Source organism: Mercenaria mercenaria, chromosome 9, assembly GCF_021730395.1.
Source record: "Mercenaria mercenaria strain notata chromosome 9, MADL_Memer_1, whole genome shotgun sequence".
In the NCBI taxonomy this organism is placed as follows: domain Eukaryota; kingdom Metazoa; phylum Mollusca; class Bivalvia; order Venerida; family Veneridae; genus Mercenaria; species Mercenaria mercenaria.
This window is the reverse complement of record NC_069369.1, coordinates 61,818,288-61,836,315: the sequence shown is the minus strand read 5'-3', so window position 1 is coordinate 61,836,315 and position 18,028 is coordinate 61,818,288. Positions and strand designations below refer to the sequence as shown.

The window sequence follows — 18,028 nt, the reverse complement described above, 5'->3', positions numbered from 1 at the left end:
AAGCCTTGCAGTTGTCCGTCCGTCAGTCCGTTATTTTGGAATCCGTCTTTCCGTCTATAGACACATTGGTTTCTGTTCATTTAAAAGAGAATGCTTTCATGGATTGAATTTATATTTTATATGTATATCCTTTCCACGCCTTTAACGTCTAAGCCGCTTTTTTACATTTTAAACGGCCCTACTCTTGATCAACTCAGTTTGCAAACCATTTACACAGCAGGTGGCAATAGCTTACATGTGAATAAGATGCATCGCTTTTCATTTAATAGCACAAAGATGAGGAGCTTACTAAAACCGAAAAAAGGGACTGGAACAATTTCACATTTTAAGCAATAATGCATTCTAAAAGTATTGTTTGTAAGTCTTCCTCATCAGTTGAGGCATTTTCGGCCTGTTTTCACTTTCACTACCTAAACCTGGTTGTACAATTATATAACACGCCATCTTACATGTAGCGAATATCACCCGCGGTTTTCTACGTCATACATCAGTCATGTGACTAATAAAATCGCGAAAAGTTGAAATTGTACAATAATTATGAAATCGTGAAATCGAGAAATCGTGAATTCTTGAAGTAGAAATCGTGATTTCGTGAAATCGTGAAATTTAATGGAGAAATCGTGAATTCGTGAAATCAAGAAATCGTGAATTCGTGAAGTATAATGGTTAAATCGTGAAATCGTGAATTTGTGAAGTGGAAATCGTGAATTCATGAAATGGAAATTGTGAAATCGTGAATTCGTGAAGTGGAAATCGTGAAATCGTGAATTCAGGAAGCAGAAATCGTGAAATCATGAAGTGGAAATCGTGAAATCAAGAAATCGTGAAGTTTTTTCGTGAAATCGTGAATTCATGAAGTGGAAATCGTGAAGTTTTTTCGTGAATTCGTGAAATCGTGAAATCGTGAATTCATAAAGTGGAAATCGTGAATTCATGAAGTGGAAATCGGGAATTCAGGAAGCAGAAATCGTGAAATCGTGAATTCATGAAGTGGAAATCGTGAAATCAAGAAATCGAGAAATCATGAAAACGTGAAATCAAGAAATCGTGAAGTTTTTTTTCGTGAAATCGTGAATTCATGAAATCGTGAATTCGTGAATTCATGAAGTGGAAATCGTGAAATCGTGAATTCATGAAGTGGAAATCGTGAAATCAGAAAACAGAAATCGTGAATTCGTGAATTCATGAAGTGGAAATCGTGAAATCAGGAAGCAGAAATCGTGAAATAATGAAGTTGAAATGTCACCACGGGTCTTTCGTAGAAAACAGCGTATTTCCGTTAATGTCGTCATCATTCCAAAAGTGTTAAATTGTTAAAAGTGCAGTTAAAAATAATATAATTCCTTGCTGAGCCAGTAGCGATTTCTAGTCATATAATAAATATTGCATCTCTTGGTTTCTTAATTTAGCAAAAATGTGTCTTGTTATGTCTTGTGAAACTGCAACATACTATGACAAATAAGAACAATAATACATTTTGTTCAAAACGGTTAGAATGAACGACTTGGGCTTTTTGCAGAGCGTTTGCTTGCAGCGCAAAATGTGTGAACAAGGTTAAATGTTTGCCAACCTAGCCATGTTTTGATGGACACACCACATGTCTTTACATAAACATGGAAATAACTTTAATTTTTGAAGTATGTACCAGGTTAAATGAAGACAATGTTATATCTTTGTTGATAAACGATACTTGTCCTTAATTCCAAATTTTAACTGTAACATTAACATGCAAAAATAGTTCTTGAATCTCACTAATTAGCGGGGAATCAATGTCTCATACCACATGGCACAAAACAGATAAATAAGAGCGGTTGACTGAGCGATGGAGGGAGTATTACGGATTCAGCATAATGTGGGCATAACAGCCCCCTTGAACGTTCATGAATCAAACTAATGGTGTTAGAGCCTTTAATACATTGATGATTGATTAATAGAAGGTAACAAAGAGAACGAAATGTATAGGTTATGATGAACATAGAATAGGTGGATTAAGTATATCTTTATACTTGTTACTAGATAAATGATGCTGACTCGCTTTGTATTACATTATATACAAATAAAGAACAATTTGTACACAATATAAGTATACATTTTGTAAGTTTGCTTTATGTTTAATTGCTAAAAGAAGAACTTATTTTGTAGCGAGCAGGGGACGTACATATGAATCTTGTCTAGTCGAAGGATCTAAATGTTATGGCACGATAAAATATCGACGTACTCCTGGTTTCGATAAACCGAAGGATGTTATAAAAAATAACTGTTTATTTTAGTTTATAACATTTATTTAATGCATTACAAATCTAATTTATTAATAGGCAAACACCTAAGAGAGAGAGAACGGGTGTTGAAGTCTAAACGTTTTGTGCAGAGCTCCAGATTCCCGATGAGTTTCCAAAGGGAAGAGATAACGAAAGGTTAACCTCCCCTTAGTACGGTATAAGGCAAACCTTTGATGGAATTCAATTTTATATTTTTATGTAAAGTAATGCAAATAGTCTAATTCGTGATTCGCTAGTTTTTGTGTCTGAATTTGCAATATTTCACTGGGTTTAGTAGTAATATATTGGATCAGTTGTCTAAAAATACATAGATGCTCTATTGTCACCTTTTTAATTGGAAATATAAATATTCCCGTAGATGCTGATTATATATATTCAGCTGAAGGTTTTGTGTTCGTGCAATGCCACATCAAGTAAGGAAATCAGTTCCCTTTCGCACTATGATTTGCCTGATATCATTTAAGAAGTTGTATTTTGAATATTGCTGACTTTTTACAGACACTGTAAAGTGGTCACTTTGATTCAAATTGTCATGATAGCTGGGGAAAATCATTATTGACTGCTTAGATATACCGTTATAAGAAACATGTACGGAAATAAATATTTAAGTGTCACAATATAATTTAACTATTAATAAAGCATTGCCCCAAACATACCATAACTTTGCATAAAATGCTGCGTCTTTCCATGATGTCTTGCATAAAAAGAATCGTGTTATACATGTAGCAACAAATTCAAATATACCGTTTTGATGGGTACATTAAGCGCACCGTCTGTTACACCAATTGTCGGCATTTAAGTAACACTATTTATTTTATGCTAACTAATGAAATATTGTATTTTATCAGTTAAATATTTTCATATCTCATCGCTCACACTGTGAAAATATGAAATCTATATTTTCACACTGTGAGAGATATGAGCTCCGCCCCTTCATACATTGTGTATGAATTTTAAATTATTTGCTTAAAACAGGATGGAAATTATATAGTCGCACTTTGTTCTTTATAATATATTTCTCGATTCAAATTATTTTACTTAAAGAGAATTTCATACCGTTATGCAGCAAAATATAAAACAAAACTGAACTTTATGTTGCATGCGTCTTTATAACGTCACAGCACGTCTGACGTCATGTCTGTTTACGCGCCTCTGTTTCCCGCGCTGAGATTAAAACAGTTGCAAAATGCATTTCTCAACGTAACTGAGCATAAAATAAAAAGAAAATTTGTTTGTTTTTCGTGAATATGGAATATATCTCACCTCGAAGTGAGAAAATTTTCACATTTTCTCACTTATCAGTGAGATATATTCCATATTCACGAAAAACAAACAAATATCCTCTATATATTTGCGCCGTTGACTTTGATGTATATGGTATGCTGAATACTGGTGGGGATTTCTTATTTCCTTTTTGTAGTTTAAGTGGCTGAAAGAACTAACAAATATAAAGTATTTGAGAAAAATAAATATTAAGCTTGAACAATGGGATTAACTACATGATTCAACACATAAATTTTCAAAGCGTCATATTATTTCTCTACAGTTCAAATCTGAATTTCAGTTTGCTGTTTGCCATTTTCGTTTCATAGAGTCTGTCGAATAGTTCATTCTGAGCCACTGAAAATGTATTCTTCCAGTCTCCAACTGTACCTAAAAGCAAACGACAAGCCGTTACCAACAAGCTAGAAAATGTGGCTGCGTTGTCGTGAGAAAGTAGATAAAGGACAACGCGGACGAAGCGGAAAAGTAGATAAATTTTTCCATCTGCACACACATTTTGTTTATTTATGTATCGGTAACATGGGCCAACATCATACTTCCAGAGAGAAATAGAGAGAAAGAAAATTACACTAAACCAAACTTCTAACTAGTCTTTCAATCAAACTAAGCCTGCAACATTTTCATTTTTGTCGTGATGAGCGACCTGTGGAGTTTCCACTTTTTCCATTTTACATAAAAGTGGCTGCATAAATTGTTTAAACTAACAAACATTTTTAGAAATTTTACTCAGTCAATTTATTTATGTTAGAAATGTTACTCCTAAATTTTGAAAAGCTGCATTGCAAGTTGACCTAACAGTCACAACCAATATAGAACAACACTATGATCTTAATATTATATATACAAGATCCTTAATCTGGCCTCTTTTTAAGATAAAAGAGCTGGACCAAAGATACTGCTGTTTAGCTCACCTGTTCAAAGACTAGGTAGAGATATCTCACATATCAGTCAGCTTCCACTACTGCTTCAAGATAATGTATATCGTTCCTTGTAATGCTTAGAATTTACAGCAAAGCATCCGACATGTTTAGTCTTGTCGCTTTATAGTTTAACGACATCGACTGGCTTCAAAACATTAATTTATGGCGAGTAATGGGAATGTGGTAGAGCATGTTCCTCGTGCCAGGATTAAACAACAAGTGGTCAAAAATGAATGTTGCAAACATCAAAATTGAAAAGCTTCTGATATTAAACTCATCGCAAAGTAAAACTCTTCAGACGTATATCATTGCAGGACTGGAATAGACACTATCACGTAGCACATGTATAGTGTTAACGAACAGTGGCTATTGTCCCTACATTAAATGTTGAATTTAAATGTAAAAAAAATCTATTTACTATGTACCTTTTCTGTAGAACCCATTCTTCTTATCTCTCCAGATACCAAGCCAGAATTCATTATCTAGACCAACCTTGTCTGTTTTCATATTCTCAAACTTACATTTTTCAGCGATAGCATGACATAGGTCATCAGTACGTTGCAACTCTAGAAACTTTGCCAATTTCTTTACCTGCCTGAAGCTGTCCTGAAAATACACAGGGGATATGTCATTCGAATTTTAAGAAGTGCATCGTTAATCTCTCTGTGTCTTTCCCTTTTTTCTGTACATTGTATGAAAATATAAACTTTGACATTGTTCAGTGGCGGATTTAGCAGATACGACACCGCCATTACAGCTTTGTCAGATTATACTTAAGATAAAATAGAAAGCCTTCTGGTAAAATTCAGAAACTGGTTTACCGTGTAAATATTGATTTAGTATCTACAGTGCATTTGCTTGAATCAAATATAGTACTAAATTGGAACTTCTGATTGAAAAAGATAATAGGTAAGGGTAGATTTATCGGAAGCACAGAGCACCACAAACACAGCTTCAGAGCCACGCATTTGCAAAATAAGCCCACAACAGAAAGAAGCTGTAACGGAAAAGTACTATAGACCGGTTGCTTCAGAAATCCAACAAGTACATTTTAATTTTATGCAAAATATAGAAAAAAGGGGAGGAAGGGGTAGGGGGTTGAAGGGGATGACACCATAAGAGTACTGGTATTTTGCACATTTACCTCTTTCATATCTTCAAAAAACATAAGATGTATAGGATATTCAGGATTTTCATTAATGGCTTTCTCCCAATCCAAGACATAGTCGAACCATGATCCATAATCAACTAAAATTAAAGAAGAGACCAAAGTATGAATCAGGACTTAGTCTGAACTATAAATGTATGAATTTCTCTTATTTAGATGAATCTCTTTCAACATATTACTCGGTAAATAATTCTGAATGAGTTCAGTTTTCTAGAGCATGTACAAATAAACTTCTTGTATTACAAATAAACTTCTTCAGCAGAACTATCTTAACATGCTGTATTTAAAAACGCGAGTGACATTTTGTATATTTAGTGATTTCATAAAATAACACCAGGCACAAATACTAACAAGGTAATGTAGGTTTAGTTATTGAAATAACGAATGCATGCCATGGTAAAGCTAAAATATGAAACTCAAACTCACTCGGAGAAAAACAAAACCTTTCACAGAAAAACATGTGTGAATATTCTTTACACTGTAAAGTCTATGTATTTTTATACGTTTCGACTGTCCTGTAGACTGATTTACGTGTGAATACATGTATATAAATGTGCATCCATGAAAACAATAGGAGTTTTTCAAAATACTACGAAATATACCATTTCCCTTGCAGAAAAGGGGAAACCAGTTATCCCATGTTCCATTGTAGTCGAAAACAGCATTTATTTTAAAGTGATGGTTATACAGCGAAACTGCTACATCTTTTGGGTTTCGATGACACAACACTACCTTTGTCCTCTTTTCTTTCATATCTTTTGGTATTTGATCAAACCGGAAGTGTGCATTAAGAACCCTTGGAGAAGGAATTGACGCACAGTTTTCTTCGGAAATTGCTTCAATCATAGATGTCTGCTTCACTTTTGGAATAGTCTCTGCTTTACCAATTTTCAACATTGATAAAACCTCCCACATCCAATGTGTTCCTGAAATATATTAAACATTTTGTCAAAAGCTTTAAACATTTTTATCAATTTTTGAAAGTATTTACAACATTTATTTTTTTTTTTAAATACAAACATATTTTTTCTCTCTGATATTTTGAAACTTCAAAATCAAATAGTTGAATATCCCCGTACAAAACCCATTTTATGTTTTCAATATAACATTTTAATCTTAGATCTAAATGACTATTATATTTAGATACAAGTACCTGACTTCGGATAGGTTATTAACAGAACATCATCGTCACGAGCTTTAGCGCCAGCAGCAGCCCTTATAGCCGTTTCCTGGTCGATCTGTGAAATGTAAGGATAACATGTTCCGTCTACCTCCATGAAGCGAATAGTGTCTCCGCCAGCATCTTTAAAAGTCACCAATGGCATTTTATAGATCTATAAATATAAGAAGATAGTAGTGGGGACATGAGGACTGTTACATATTTCATTACAAAACTTGTACAGACTAAATCAGACTGAGTCTGCTATCATGGTTGCGCCCTATGTTTTGAAAGGATATTCTTAAAGATTATATTTTCAACCTTACAACTGAAATTCTCCAGGGACACTTTGTTCAGTCTGTTAAGACAACCACATGAATAACAGCGTGGGTGAAATTATATTAGACTGTTGTATTCGCGAACATATCTTAAAAGTTTGTCCTTGATGTGTTATCAGCCTTCAGTGCAACTCAAATATTTTATGTGTTCATAGTGAGTCATGACAAATATGTAACTGTTACGAAATTTTAACATTGATAAACATACATGTAAATGACTAGTTAGTTTATAGATGTACAAGTAACATAATTTATTACAGTATAATTTCAACTTTATTTAATAGTTATAACAAAACAAAAAGATTGGATGGCCGAAAAACATCCTCTGACCAGATGTTAACCTTCAGTAACATCGTTGGTCGATACACATTAAAGTTAACGCAAAATAAAAAAAAAACAGAAATAATTATTATTACTGTAATAAATGTTAAAGTTACCTTACTATCAAACTTCTGAAATCCTTCTGGAAGAAAGACATTAAATATTATCTTTATACTTAAGATAGCGTCAAAATCAAACGTTTAGGGTACAAAATTGACGTAGTGATTTTCGTAACAATAATAAGTAATGACCCTTTTATTCAATCATTCAAATATGCTTGGTTCTGTTAAAACACGCATACGCTAGAATGACTTCACGTTAACGTGCGGTGACGTTAAAGTTACTATTGCGACCAAGAAAGAGCGCTACTATAGTCTATGTATTGTTTTAGATTAAAGGCATATAAGAATTGAAATAATTTATAGCAAAAACCGTGTTTTAACACTATTTATACACTCGGGCGGTAATACGTCGTACAAATAATTACGTCCTCGTAAATTTATTACGCCCGACGTGTAACCGCCCATCGTGCATAAATAGTGTTAAGGCACTCTATTGTTATAAATTATTTCTTAATTCAACTGATCCAGTAAAATACTTTATTTCTTCAAAAGACAAGGACAACACCTGCGGGTGTTAACGCATAATAAGGGATAGATACTGGATATATGTTTGTAAGATAGGTATGATTCTTGTCTAACTAAATACTGTTAACACAAAGGGACTACAAATCTAACAATTTGAAATGTTCTTGACCTGCTTACTCGCCCCATAGAGAGGAATATGTAAATAAAATAAAAACTGATGTTGTGGTATTGAAAAATAATGGGCCTTAAAAATGTTAAATACCAATTTTATATGTACAAAAATGTCATAATTTTGATAAAATACGTCAGAGATTTATAGTTCATGGCTGACTTAGTCACCAAATAATTATCAGTATTTCAAAGTTTAGAAGCTAATTCTTACAGTATCCAAATAAGGCGAACATAAAGTAAACTTATATTAAAGAAGTCCTATTATGCATGTAGATAAAGGGTCTTCATTCTTATAAAAAAAGAAGAAAATATGTGTTTGGGGGCTACTGGTTCACCTTATGATACTAAATCAGTGTATGAACTCTAAGAATTATAGCTCATGAAAAAAAATGGATCCTAAACAAAATGATTACTAACGCATGCAATAATGCCGATGCCAATTCACGACGAGATCACCTCTAGACGAGTTCAAACTGAAAGTTCAAAACACACTGATCAAACTAGAAACCTGTAATTCCAGTAACTGATAACTCATTTTATTTCCTGCACTGTTGATGAAACTAGATACAAATATAAAGCCGCTTTATTCCTTTGTTAATCAATTTAACTCGACTAACGCAACTGGAGAAACAGAGGCTGAAAATTATAAACTAAATATTACACTGCTAGAACGTAGCTTGCCACATTGGATCTATAGCTAAATTATCGCTATTAATTAGTTACTTGTATAGACATTAATTAAAACTTATATTAATATTAACAAAAAAAAAACAAAACAATAATGTATGTAAGAGTCGTTTGTCTAGATGTTAATAATTTGCATTTTGGACAAACGCCTTTTCGATATATACCACGGAAATGCACTAGGCGATATTAATGTCAACGGAAATAACATTATGATATTTCAAATTAAAATCCGAATCATTCCACTATGATAGTATTATAAATGGCAGACAGAGTTGTGACTCATTTTAAATACAAAGATTTGACAGTAGATAATTATAAAATGTTTCACCCGACCCAATGATACGATATCTTGCAATCACAATGTCGCTTCCATTTTCTAGGATAATAATAAACAAAAACTCATTACTATTATATAAAGATAAAACTCCACTATTTTTTAATAGAAAACACTAATTTTGTCTATACTAAATAAAACCTTATCGAAATTAATCTCAAGATGTCTAAAAGTTGAAATAATGTGTGCACAGTGCCATAACTTTGCAAGGTTTTAGTCACTTACAAGTTTATACAAAGTCTGGTTGATCAAAATCTTCTACAAAGTCTATTATTGAATTGAACCGAAATACAATCATTCCTCCTATACGTTTTTCTCGGCATAGGAATTCGAATGTTCGAAAATCAATTATTTTTGTACTAGTCGTCAGAAAAAACAGCATTGTTCAACAGAATTGTCAACATTTTGTAGAGTTTGCTACAAAGACACGGTTTTATCTGTCAGAATATTTAGACAATAGCATTCAAATGGAGACCGAGCAGTTTATTCAATTTCATTTATAATGGATAATAAATTCTATCAGACGATATCTAAGAAGCACGAAATGCAACCTCGCTAAATTATAGCTGATTGTTCGTGATTGGACATAAACAGTGAAACACACATCAAGCCCCTTTGCACCGGCTAAAGCGGCATTTTCTATAGCGCAAAACTCCACGATTCTAAAGTTTTGCTTAAGCTTGTGCCAGGAAAAGTGAGGGAAATGTATATTTCATAACCTTTAAATGATAAGCTCAAAAAAATGAACAAGGAAGAACAAGAAAAAATCTTCAACAGGAATTCTCATATTCTAAGACCTGCAACCCTACTGTTTATATTGATTTGTACATGATTAAACATAAAAAGTAAAGCATACACTGAACTTCTATGTACAGCATTAGGCAAATTTGTGCTTTATAACCACTGCACCGCTATTGAAATCGACATGCAATTTTAAGAGTTATAAATATTATCAGATTTTGTAAAGCTTATTTGCTGAAGTTCTTTTAAATCAGTTTCACTCGACAACAGAAATTGAACGAAAATCGAAAACTGATTAGTATGGTCACGTGAAATAATACTTGGGGAAATGTAATCTAAAAACAAATGTTTTATTGTGCCTGAAGGAAAAAAGAAAATGGAGTCTTGAAACAAATAATTTAATTCTATTATGTGTCCAAATATCAGTATATATGCGCAAAGTCCTGTTTTGATAATCTACAAAAAAGCATTGTCTGAAACAAACGTTTGCATACTTTTTACTTCGTAACATGCTATATTGTTGGTTGGAATAATAATTCTTTGTATTGAAAGTGTTATTAATATTCTTACTTTGATATGTGTTAAATCATCGTAGAACATTGGGATACTTAGCAGTTTTGTTCTGACAAAAGAAGGTTTGGCACCGCCGTGGAACGGATACAGGCAAAACAGACGCACTGAGGAGTTTAAACTACTTAATCGTGCACCGATCCCTAGACTGTTCAGAAAAGTTACAGGACAGGACTTCCGCTATGGTAACAACAGACACGATATTGATAAAGAAACAAAAATGCTCATATGTATAATCGGCAACCAAAACATAATGAACAAAATATAGGCAAATATACCCGTTGCCTTTGAAGAGAGAAAAACTAACAAGGATCAACGCCATCAATCAATAAAACCTGAAATACTAGTAATGAAACTGAACTCCCTAATTTGATATTCATAAATTATATTAATCTGTAGAATTGTTTATTTACTTACTTACTATTTAGTACACAGCATCAGTTCGTATGATATTTCTGATAAGTTATTAACAGGTCCTTACTGACATTTTAAAGTGTGTTTGCCGTTTGAGATTGACTTTTCACTGTAACCGGCAAATGTGTGGTTTCGCTGTACTGGCTAGAGTTCGTATAATATTTATGCAAATGCATACTTAAGGAGGTAGGTTACCTTCATATTTGTATGTGCGCATGTCCAACCGGAAGCTAATGTGACGATTTACGACGACGTTTACGACAAACTAAATGTGTTTGTATATTCATTCTTCTGAAAACAAATCATGAACTTGTCTTCGATCTGATGCTTTATGGTTTAATAATGCAGAAATAATGAATAAATTCCTTCAGAAACGCTTCAAAACAATGTTGCCTTAAAATGACGTCATTGACGTCATGACGTTACGTGTCAGTTACCGCTCTAAATTAATAGCTTTTATCTTGAAAGTACGTAATTCTGTACATTTTCTTTATTTTAACTATTTTCAAATAATCATTATTTGCTGAAATATTTTTTATGAGTCTTTTACTCTGAATAATAATCATATTTTGCTTCTTTTATGTAGTTTATATTGAAATGTTATGCGGAATGTAAGAAAATGGATGATGGCAACCAATGTTATTTGGAATATAGTTGGGTGAAAGGTTACTTGTTACGGCCATTTCAAATAAAAAGTCTAGCAGTTGATTTGTAATACCTATTTTTCAGGTTCCATTGATAATTTGTTACTAACATACTAAAACTAAAATCTAAAATTGTTCAAATTTCAGTAGAAAATTGTGGCTTCTTGAATTGAATTGATGTCACCATGGAAACGAAGCCCGTGACCTATGTATCTAAATGTAAAATTCAAAAGCGTTGACACTGGTCTATTTAAGAAACACAGCTTCGGCTTTTTATTTTCATTTCAACAATATCCATGAGAATAATAGCAGCACGTTGAACGATTTTTCCATGAAAAATGACAGACGAGGGGTACTGCTGTAAGTAGTCTAAGCTGTGAAATTTGTTTAAATAAATGCAAATAACACGAAAATGTAACCTACGTTAGAAATAATATGTTTTAAAGCTACATCAACTAGAAAGATAATCTTATTCAATATTTTTTTTAAAGAAATTACGACAAAAAGCAAGATATAAGCTATTTTAAACATCTCTGTTGCCATGGTTACTTTAAAATTTAAGAAAAATAGGGTACCATGTAAAGTGCTTGGTATTTTGCTAATAATATTACCCAAATATTTCATGTTGGTCATTAACAGAATGGCACTGAAGCCGTCGAAAACCCCTATTTTTATACATAGTTGTTTAAAAATGAGAGAAAATGCGTTACCATGGAAACACGAGCCCCGCGACATATACATTTTAAGCTTATATTAGAAAGATAACGTGCATACCAGTACAATTATCAATTATGCAGACTTCTACGGATATCAATGAAACTAAAATACACTGAAAAGTGTTAAATATCCGTATTTTCCTTCTTCTTTCAATATGAAATACCTTTGGAGGGTCATGTTCTTCAAACCTGGATAAAAATTGAACTTGAAGGGACAGAGACAAACGAAATTGAGATTGTAGCAGTTAAAACTTCATATTACACGAAATACAAAAACATGCTGCGGTTCAACTAATATGAATTTACCCTTGTAACAAGGTATCCTACCTCCTTAATAACCAGATACACGAATACTTAATAACCAGATACGTGCCTGTGTATAAACAAGTGCGACAAACTATATTTTCATAAGTAACTAAAGTGCATATACAGCGTAAGAAGGAAAATTACACACGCAGATAGAAAAGTCTTCAATCCGAGATATCTAAATTGAATAAAATAATACGAGAAAAATTTAAATAATAACATTAAAATCGCCATAAACACATCTTGCCTTAAGAACTTAGTAATAATTTGATAAAAACTACCTGCAATGAGCAGTCGATGCAATTTTACTTCTTACGACAGTTTCAATTGTTTAAAATATCTAGACCCCGGATTCCATGTCTACATATTCAGTTACAAAATATACACTACTTCCTGCACATAGTAATATTAAATGGTCATAATTATCCTATATCAATGGCATAAAATGTGTGTGCAGGGTGTATGTTCTCAGTGACGATTTGATAAAAGACATTGTGTCTGAAATCATTCGTCCTCCATCTCTGATCCATGTGGGGAAGTCGGCAGTTCCTTGCGGAGAACAGGTTTGTATTGATACAGAATCCAGGAACACTGGTTAGGTTTACTGCCCGTCATTACATAACTGAAATAACTGTTGAAAGAAGGCGTTAAACCCAAAACAAACAAACAAACTCTAAATATGGTACTGGTTGTTAGAAAACGTGGTCTAGGATTGACGGGGTCGTCCTGTGATCTGGGTGTCCTTGACGTTAAGGATGTAGGAACGAATTTTTTCTAACGTTAAGAATTTTTTCATAGTCTGTGAGCTTAAAGAACATTAGTTTCCAAGACAAACAACAGAAGAAAAAACACAGGTCACCGAATTCGTTTTAATTTTATAGGGCATTTTCTTCACCAAGCATTTCTGAAATTTTATCATATTGAAAAAATGGTGGTACTTTATAAAACATATAATATCCCACTTAATGATACAGGGATTTCAGGTCTTACAGGTTAATATGAATGCAAAGTGATGTCAGTATTATATAGGCATAAATGTCACTAACAAATCTCTTTCATTCTTACATGTTGACATAATTACTCCACCCACTGTCTTTTCAATGGTAAAACGTAAGACTTTAAGATTTTCAAACTATTTTGCAGCTTTAATGACACACAAAATGATTTAAAAATGAAAAGAAAACTAGATGTGTGTCCATAGGACACAGGTGCCCCCCTCCTGCCACTGTAACATGGTTTTATGACTCAGGTTAAATAATTTTTAAGATGCAGCACAAACTTAAGAACCTATTGTGTATTTTTCACTTAGTTAGCCCTAACTCTGGCCTAGCTGAGTAAAATCCTAAAGAGAACACTTCACAGGCTTTAAAACAATTCTATAACATTTTATGATTCTAGGTCAAGTACATTTTAACATACATGTTTCACAAACTTTTTTTTTGAGTAAGCCTGGACAAGAAGTCTGGTCTTGTGTAATGAAAAAACTTAAAAAACAAAATGAGTCAGGGGTCATAACTCCTACAATACTGAATGAATCCGGACGCGAAACCCCAGGTGCACAATTGCGCATGTTGATCAACATTCCTGTAAACTTTAGTGACTCTAGGTCGAATACTTTTGGAGCTACGTGCGACACAACATTAAAATGGCCAATTTTTTACTAAGTCAGAGGCCATAACTCCTACACAACTGAATAAATCCGGACGCGAAACCCCAGGTGCACAACTACACATGCTGACCAACATTCCTGTAAAGTTTTGTGACTCTACGTCAAATACTTTTGGAGCTAGACGCGACACAACACTAAAATGACCAATTTTTACAAAGTCAGGGGTCATAACTCCTACATTACTGAATGAATCCGGACGCGAAACCCCAGGTGCACAACGACACATGCTGATCAACATTCCTGTAAAGTTTTGTGACTCTAGGTCAAATACTTTTGGAGCTAGACGTGACACAACATTTTCGGAAGGACGGAAGGACGGACGGATGGACGGAGGAAGGACGGACGGACGGACGGACAAGAGCAAATCTATATTCTCCCCACCACTCATTGGGGGGCACAAAAAACTGTATGGCATCAAAATACTGTTGGCTTACTATAAGCTCTATAATATCAAGATACTGTAAGCTGTATTGTATTAAAATATTATCAATGTTGCTCACTGCATCCCTGTGAAAAAGGTTCATGAACTTCATGAATTTATGAACAAGTTCATGAATATCGAAATTCATGAAACATAAATTTTGATTCTCATGAATATTTATTCATGAACTATTTCATGAATTGTTTATGAATAAATTCATGAAGTTCATGAATCCTTTTCACAGGGGTAGAGCTGGAGCGGTCTTCTGTGCATGTCCAAATGTGATTATCAACTGGAGCACACGGCAAAAATATGTAAATGTTTGCATTTCCACACACATTTAGCATATAATATACTTGCTAAAGGGTAGGGTTTGAATTACCATGCAGGCCCGTAGCTACACTGAGGCACAGGGAGGCCGGTGCCTCCCTGTTTTTGTGCCAAGATTATGAGAAACAAGGAGCTGCGTTCAATAAACGCTTGATACCCGCAGTGGCATCCTTGTCGATAGATTTTGCACCTAAGTCCAAAATGAGGTCAAGGTCAAGGTCAAACTGAGGTCAGGTGATGTCTGAAGATGAGGAATGGTCACAGTTTACATCTGTATTAGTATCAATTCATTCTTGTAAGGGGTGTTAATGCTAGACGAAACGGTCCCATTTGGTTAACCAAGAGATGGCCCATATAAAGCAACCTAAGTCCAAATGAGGTCAAGGTCAAGGTTAAACTGAGGTCAGGTGATGTTTGAAGATGAGGAATGGTCACAGGTTACATCTGCATTAGTATCAAGTCATTCTAGTAAGGGGTATTGATGCTAGACGAAACGATCCCATTTGGTTAACCTCGTTAGGACGGACGGACGAACGGGCGGACAGGACAATCACAATATGCCTCCCGCATCAGTAGATGCTTGGGGCATGAAAAGGATATGTTTTGAGTCACCATCTTAAAAGGCATAACCGAACTGAGGCACTATTATTTCATTTTAACTTATTAAACTAGTTTCCGCCATTTTCTTAATATCACGAATAATTACACTATACATGACCGTAGCGAGAGACTAAATTTTACCGAGGCAAACGAGTATGTGCGTTTGTTCGTGGTTGTTAGGTAAATTTGAATGGTAAAGGGAAAGCCCCGACAGGCATTAATTAGGACAGTTGTGTCCCACCCTCCAGGAGGGTTTGTGGGGGCTCCCCCAAATATAGGATATATGATATGAAAAACACACTTTGTTGCGCTGTTTTTATATTAAAGAGAAATCCGCGATCTACCCCGGGTACTAATACCGATTTATGGTTCGTTTGTAATGTCTCTCTTGCGATGGAGGTCTCGGATGCAACACAGGACTTACTTTTTGAGAGGTGTATGTCTATAATATTCTTCTTGATGGAGCTGCTGATTTATCTCATACGAGTAAAATTAAATGTAAAAATGTTCAAACAATTTTCCCTAAAATCAAAGTTCCGTCTAATGTTGCTCTCATGCTGAAAAGGACATTAGTTTTCTATAAAAGAATCTTCTTTCATACAATGATAAGGATGTTGCTACAAAGACTGGATATCAGTATAACTTGCCACAGAGGCCGGTAAGAGCAAAATGCGTTTTAACAAATTGTTTGCTGCGTGAAATTAAAATAAAACTTCATTAGGTTGAAAAGAACATTCAAATCCATATTAATTAATGATTACAGCATAAATGGAGTTTCATCAATTGCTCACGATACCACATGTTCTACCTATCGTCTGCTTCAACAAGAATTTCGCGCTTAATATTCTTCAAAATAAATGAAAATAAACTGCGCCGTTCTCCATCAATGATATTTTGATAAAAATGAAATACATATAAACTATAATGATAAATCATTAAGTTTCAAATGATTTTGCTTTCGGCACCAACAAATTCATCGATTTATTTTGAACCTTAACCATACTTTGAAATGAATTAGTTTGGGAAAAACGATTTATATTGTAGGAAATTAGACATAAAGTAGCTAGAAAACGTAGGTATGTAAACTTTTCTAGTGCCCCTACCTCCCGATCCCGAGGTTCCGTAAATCATTGCTCCTGCTATAAGTGCCCAAGTACGAAATGACGATGGGAGGGATGCGAATACTAATTCGGGATCCGAATGTTTCCCGAATGAAAAATGCAGTCCTTGTGAATGTTTAAAAATAGCTATTTGGTTGGTTTAACAGGCCTATTTTATCACATATAAAGGACATTTATGTTGAACTGTGATAGACGTATATAGTACATTTTGCTTTAGCGGTCACTTAAGGCATTAATTATTAAGTAGCCAGTCAAGAAGCTTCGCAAACTGACTATTCTATTGTGCCGAATAAAAAATACTAAGACATTGTTTTGATATACTTATGGGCAACACTTCGGCTGATACTACAATACTGGAGCTTATTTGAAACTGAATAGGGAAGATCAAAGTTTAAACTAGTATTGTTTTAGACAGGCACTATATATATATATATATATATATTTTTTTTTTTTTTCAACCCGCTTAGCTCAGTAGGTAGAGCGTCGGTCTACGGATCGCGGGGTCGCGAGTTCGATCCTCAAGCGGGGCGTGTGTTCTCCGTGACTATTTGATAAACGACATTGTGTCTGAAATCATTAGTCCTCCACCTCTGATTCATGTGGGGAAGTTGGCAGTTACTTGCGGAGAACAGGTTTGTACTGGTACAGAATCCAGGAACACTGGTTAGGTTAACTGCCCACCGTTACATAACTGAAATACTGTTGAAAAACGGCGTTAAACCCAAAACAAACAAACAAAATTTTTTTTTTCGGTTTTACGGCGCACCAACACAGTATAGGTATATGGCGCCAAACAGGACTACAAATTTTGGTTTCACATCTCATTTACATTGAAATAAAAAAATGAGGTATGGAATCAAAATTTGCATACCTGCTTGAATCACAGAGTTACAGCAAAACCAAGTGTTAAGACCCTATTAGTCGTCTCTTACGATCATGCAAGGGTAAGGCAGTGGTTCCAATTCTTTTAATACACATATCGTCCCAGAACCACATGGGGCCTATGGATATACAAATGTAGTTAAAGCTGTAAGACTTAAAGTGTACTACAGGAATATAATTTTTCTAGTATGATAAATATATAAATTTTTATTCGTATAAAATACTCACGAGTACAATTTTGAAGCAATTCATGGTAAGGGTAAACGAGTAACAAGAAGTTATCATTAGACTCAACACATCTGACCGAAAGAGTTTTGCTATTGATCATTTAAAGTCTAAATTTGACTGGAAACTTATTCTGTCACG

The 18,028-nt window shown here is 34.1% G+C and overlaps 1 protein-coding gene across 1 annotated transcript in view; it reads right to left on the bottom strand.

The window, feature by feature from the left end:
* LOC123547265 (sulfotransferase 1B1-like) overlaps positions 1 to 18,028 on the bottom strand; it is a 134,965-nt gene that overhangs the window by 92,721 nt on the left and 24,216 nt on the right. The window contains exons 3-6 of the mRNA XM_053550597.1: positions 6,805 to 6,985; positions 6,254 to 6,577; positions 5,628 to 5,731; positions 4,909 to 5,089 (exon numbers count right to left, since the gene is read on the bottom strand). Coding sequence (XP_053406572.1) covers positions 4,909 to 5,089; positions 5,628 to 5,731; positions 6,254 to 6,577; positions 6,805 to 6,985 — 790 coding nt within the window. The remainder of the gene's footprint in view (positions 1 to 4,908; positions 5,090 to 5,627; positions 5,732 to 6,253; positions 6,578 to 6,804; positions 6,986 to 18,028) is intronic.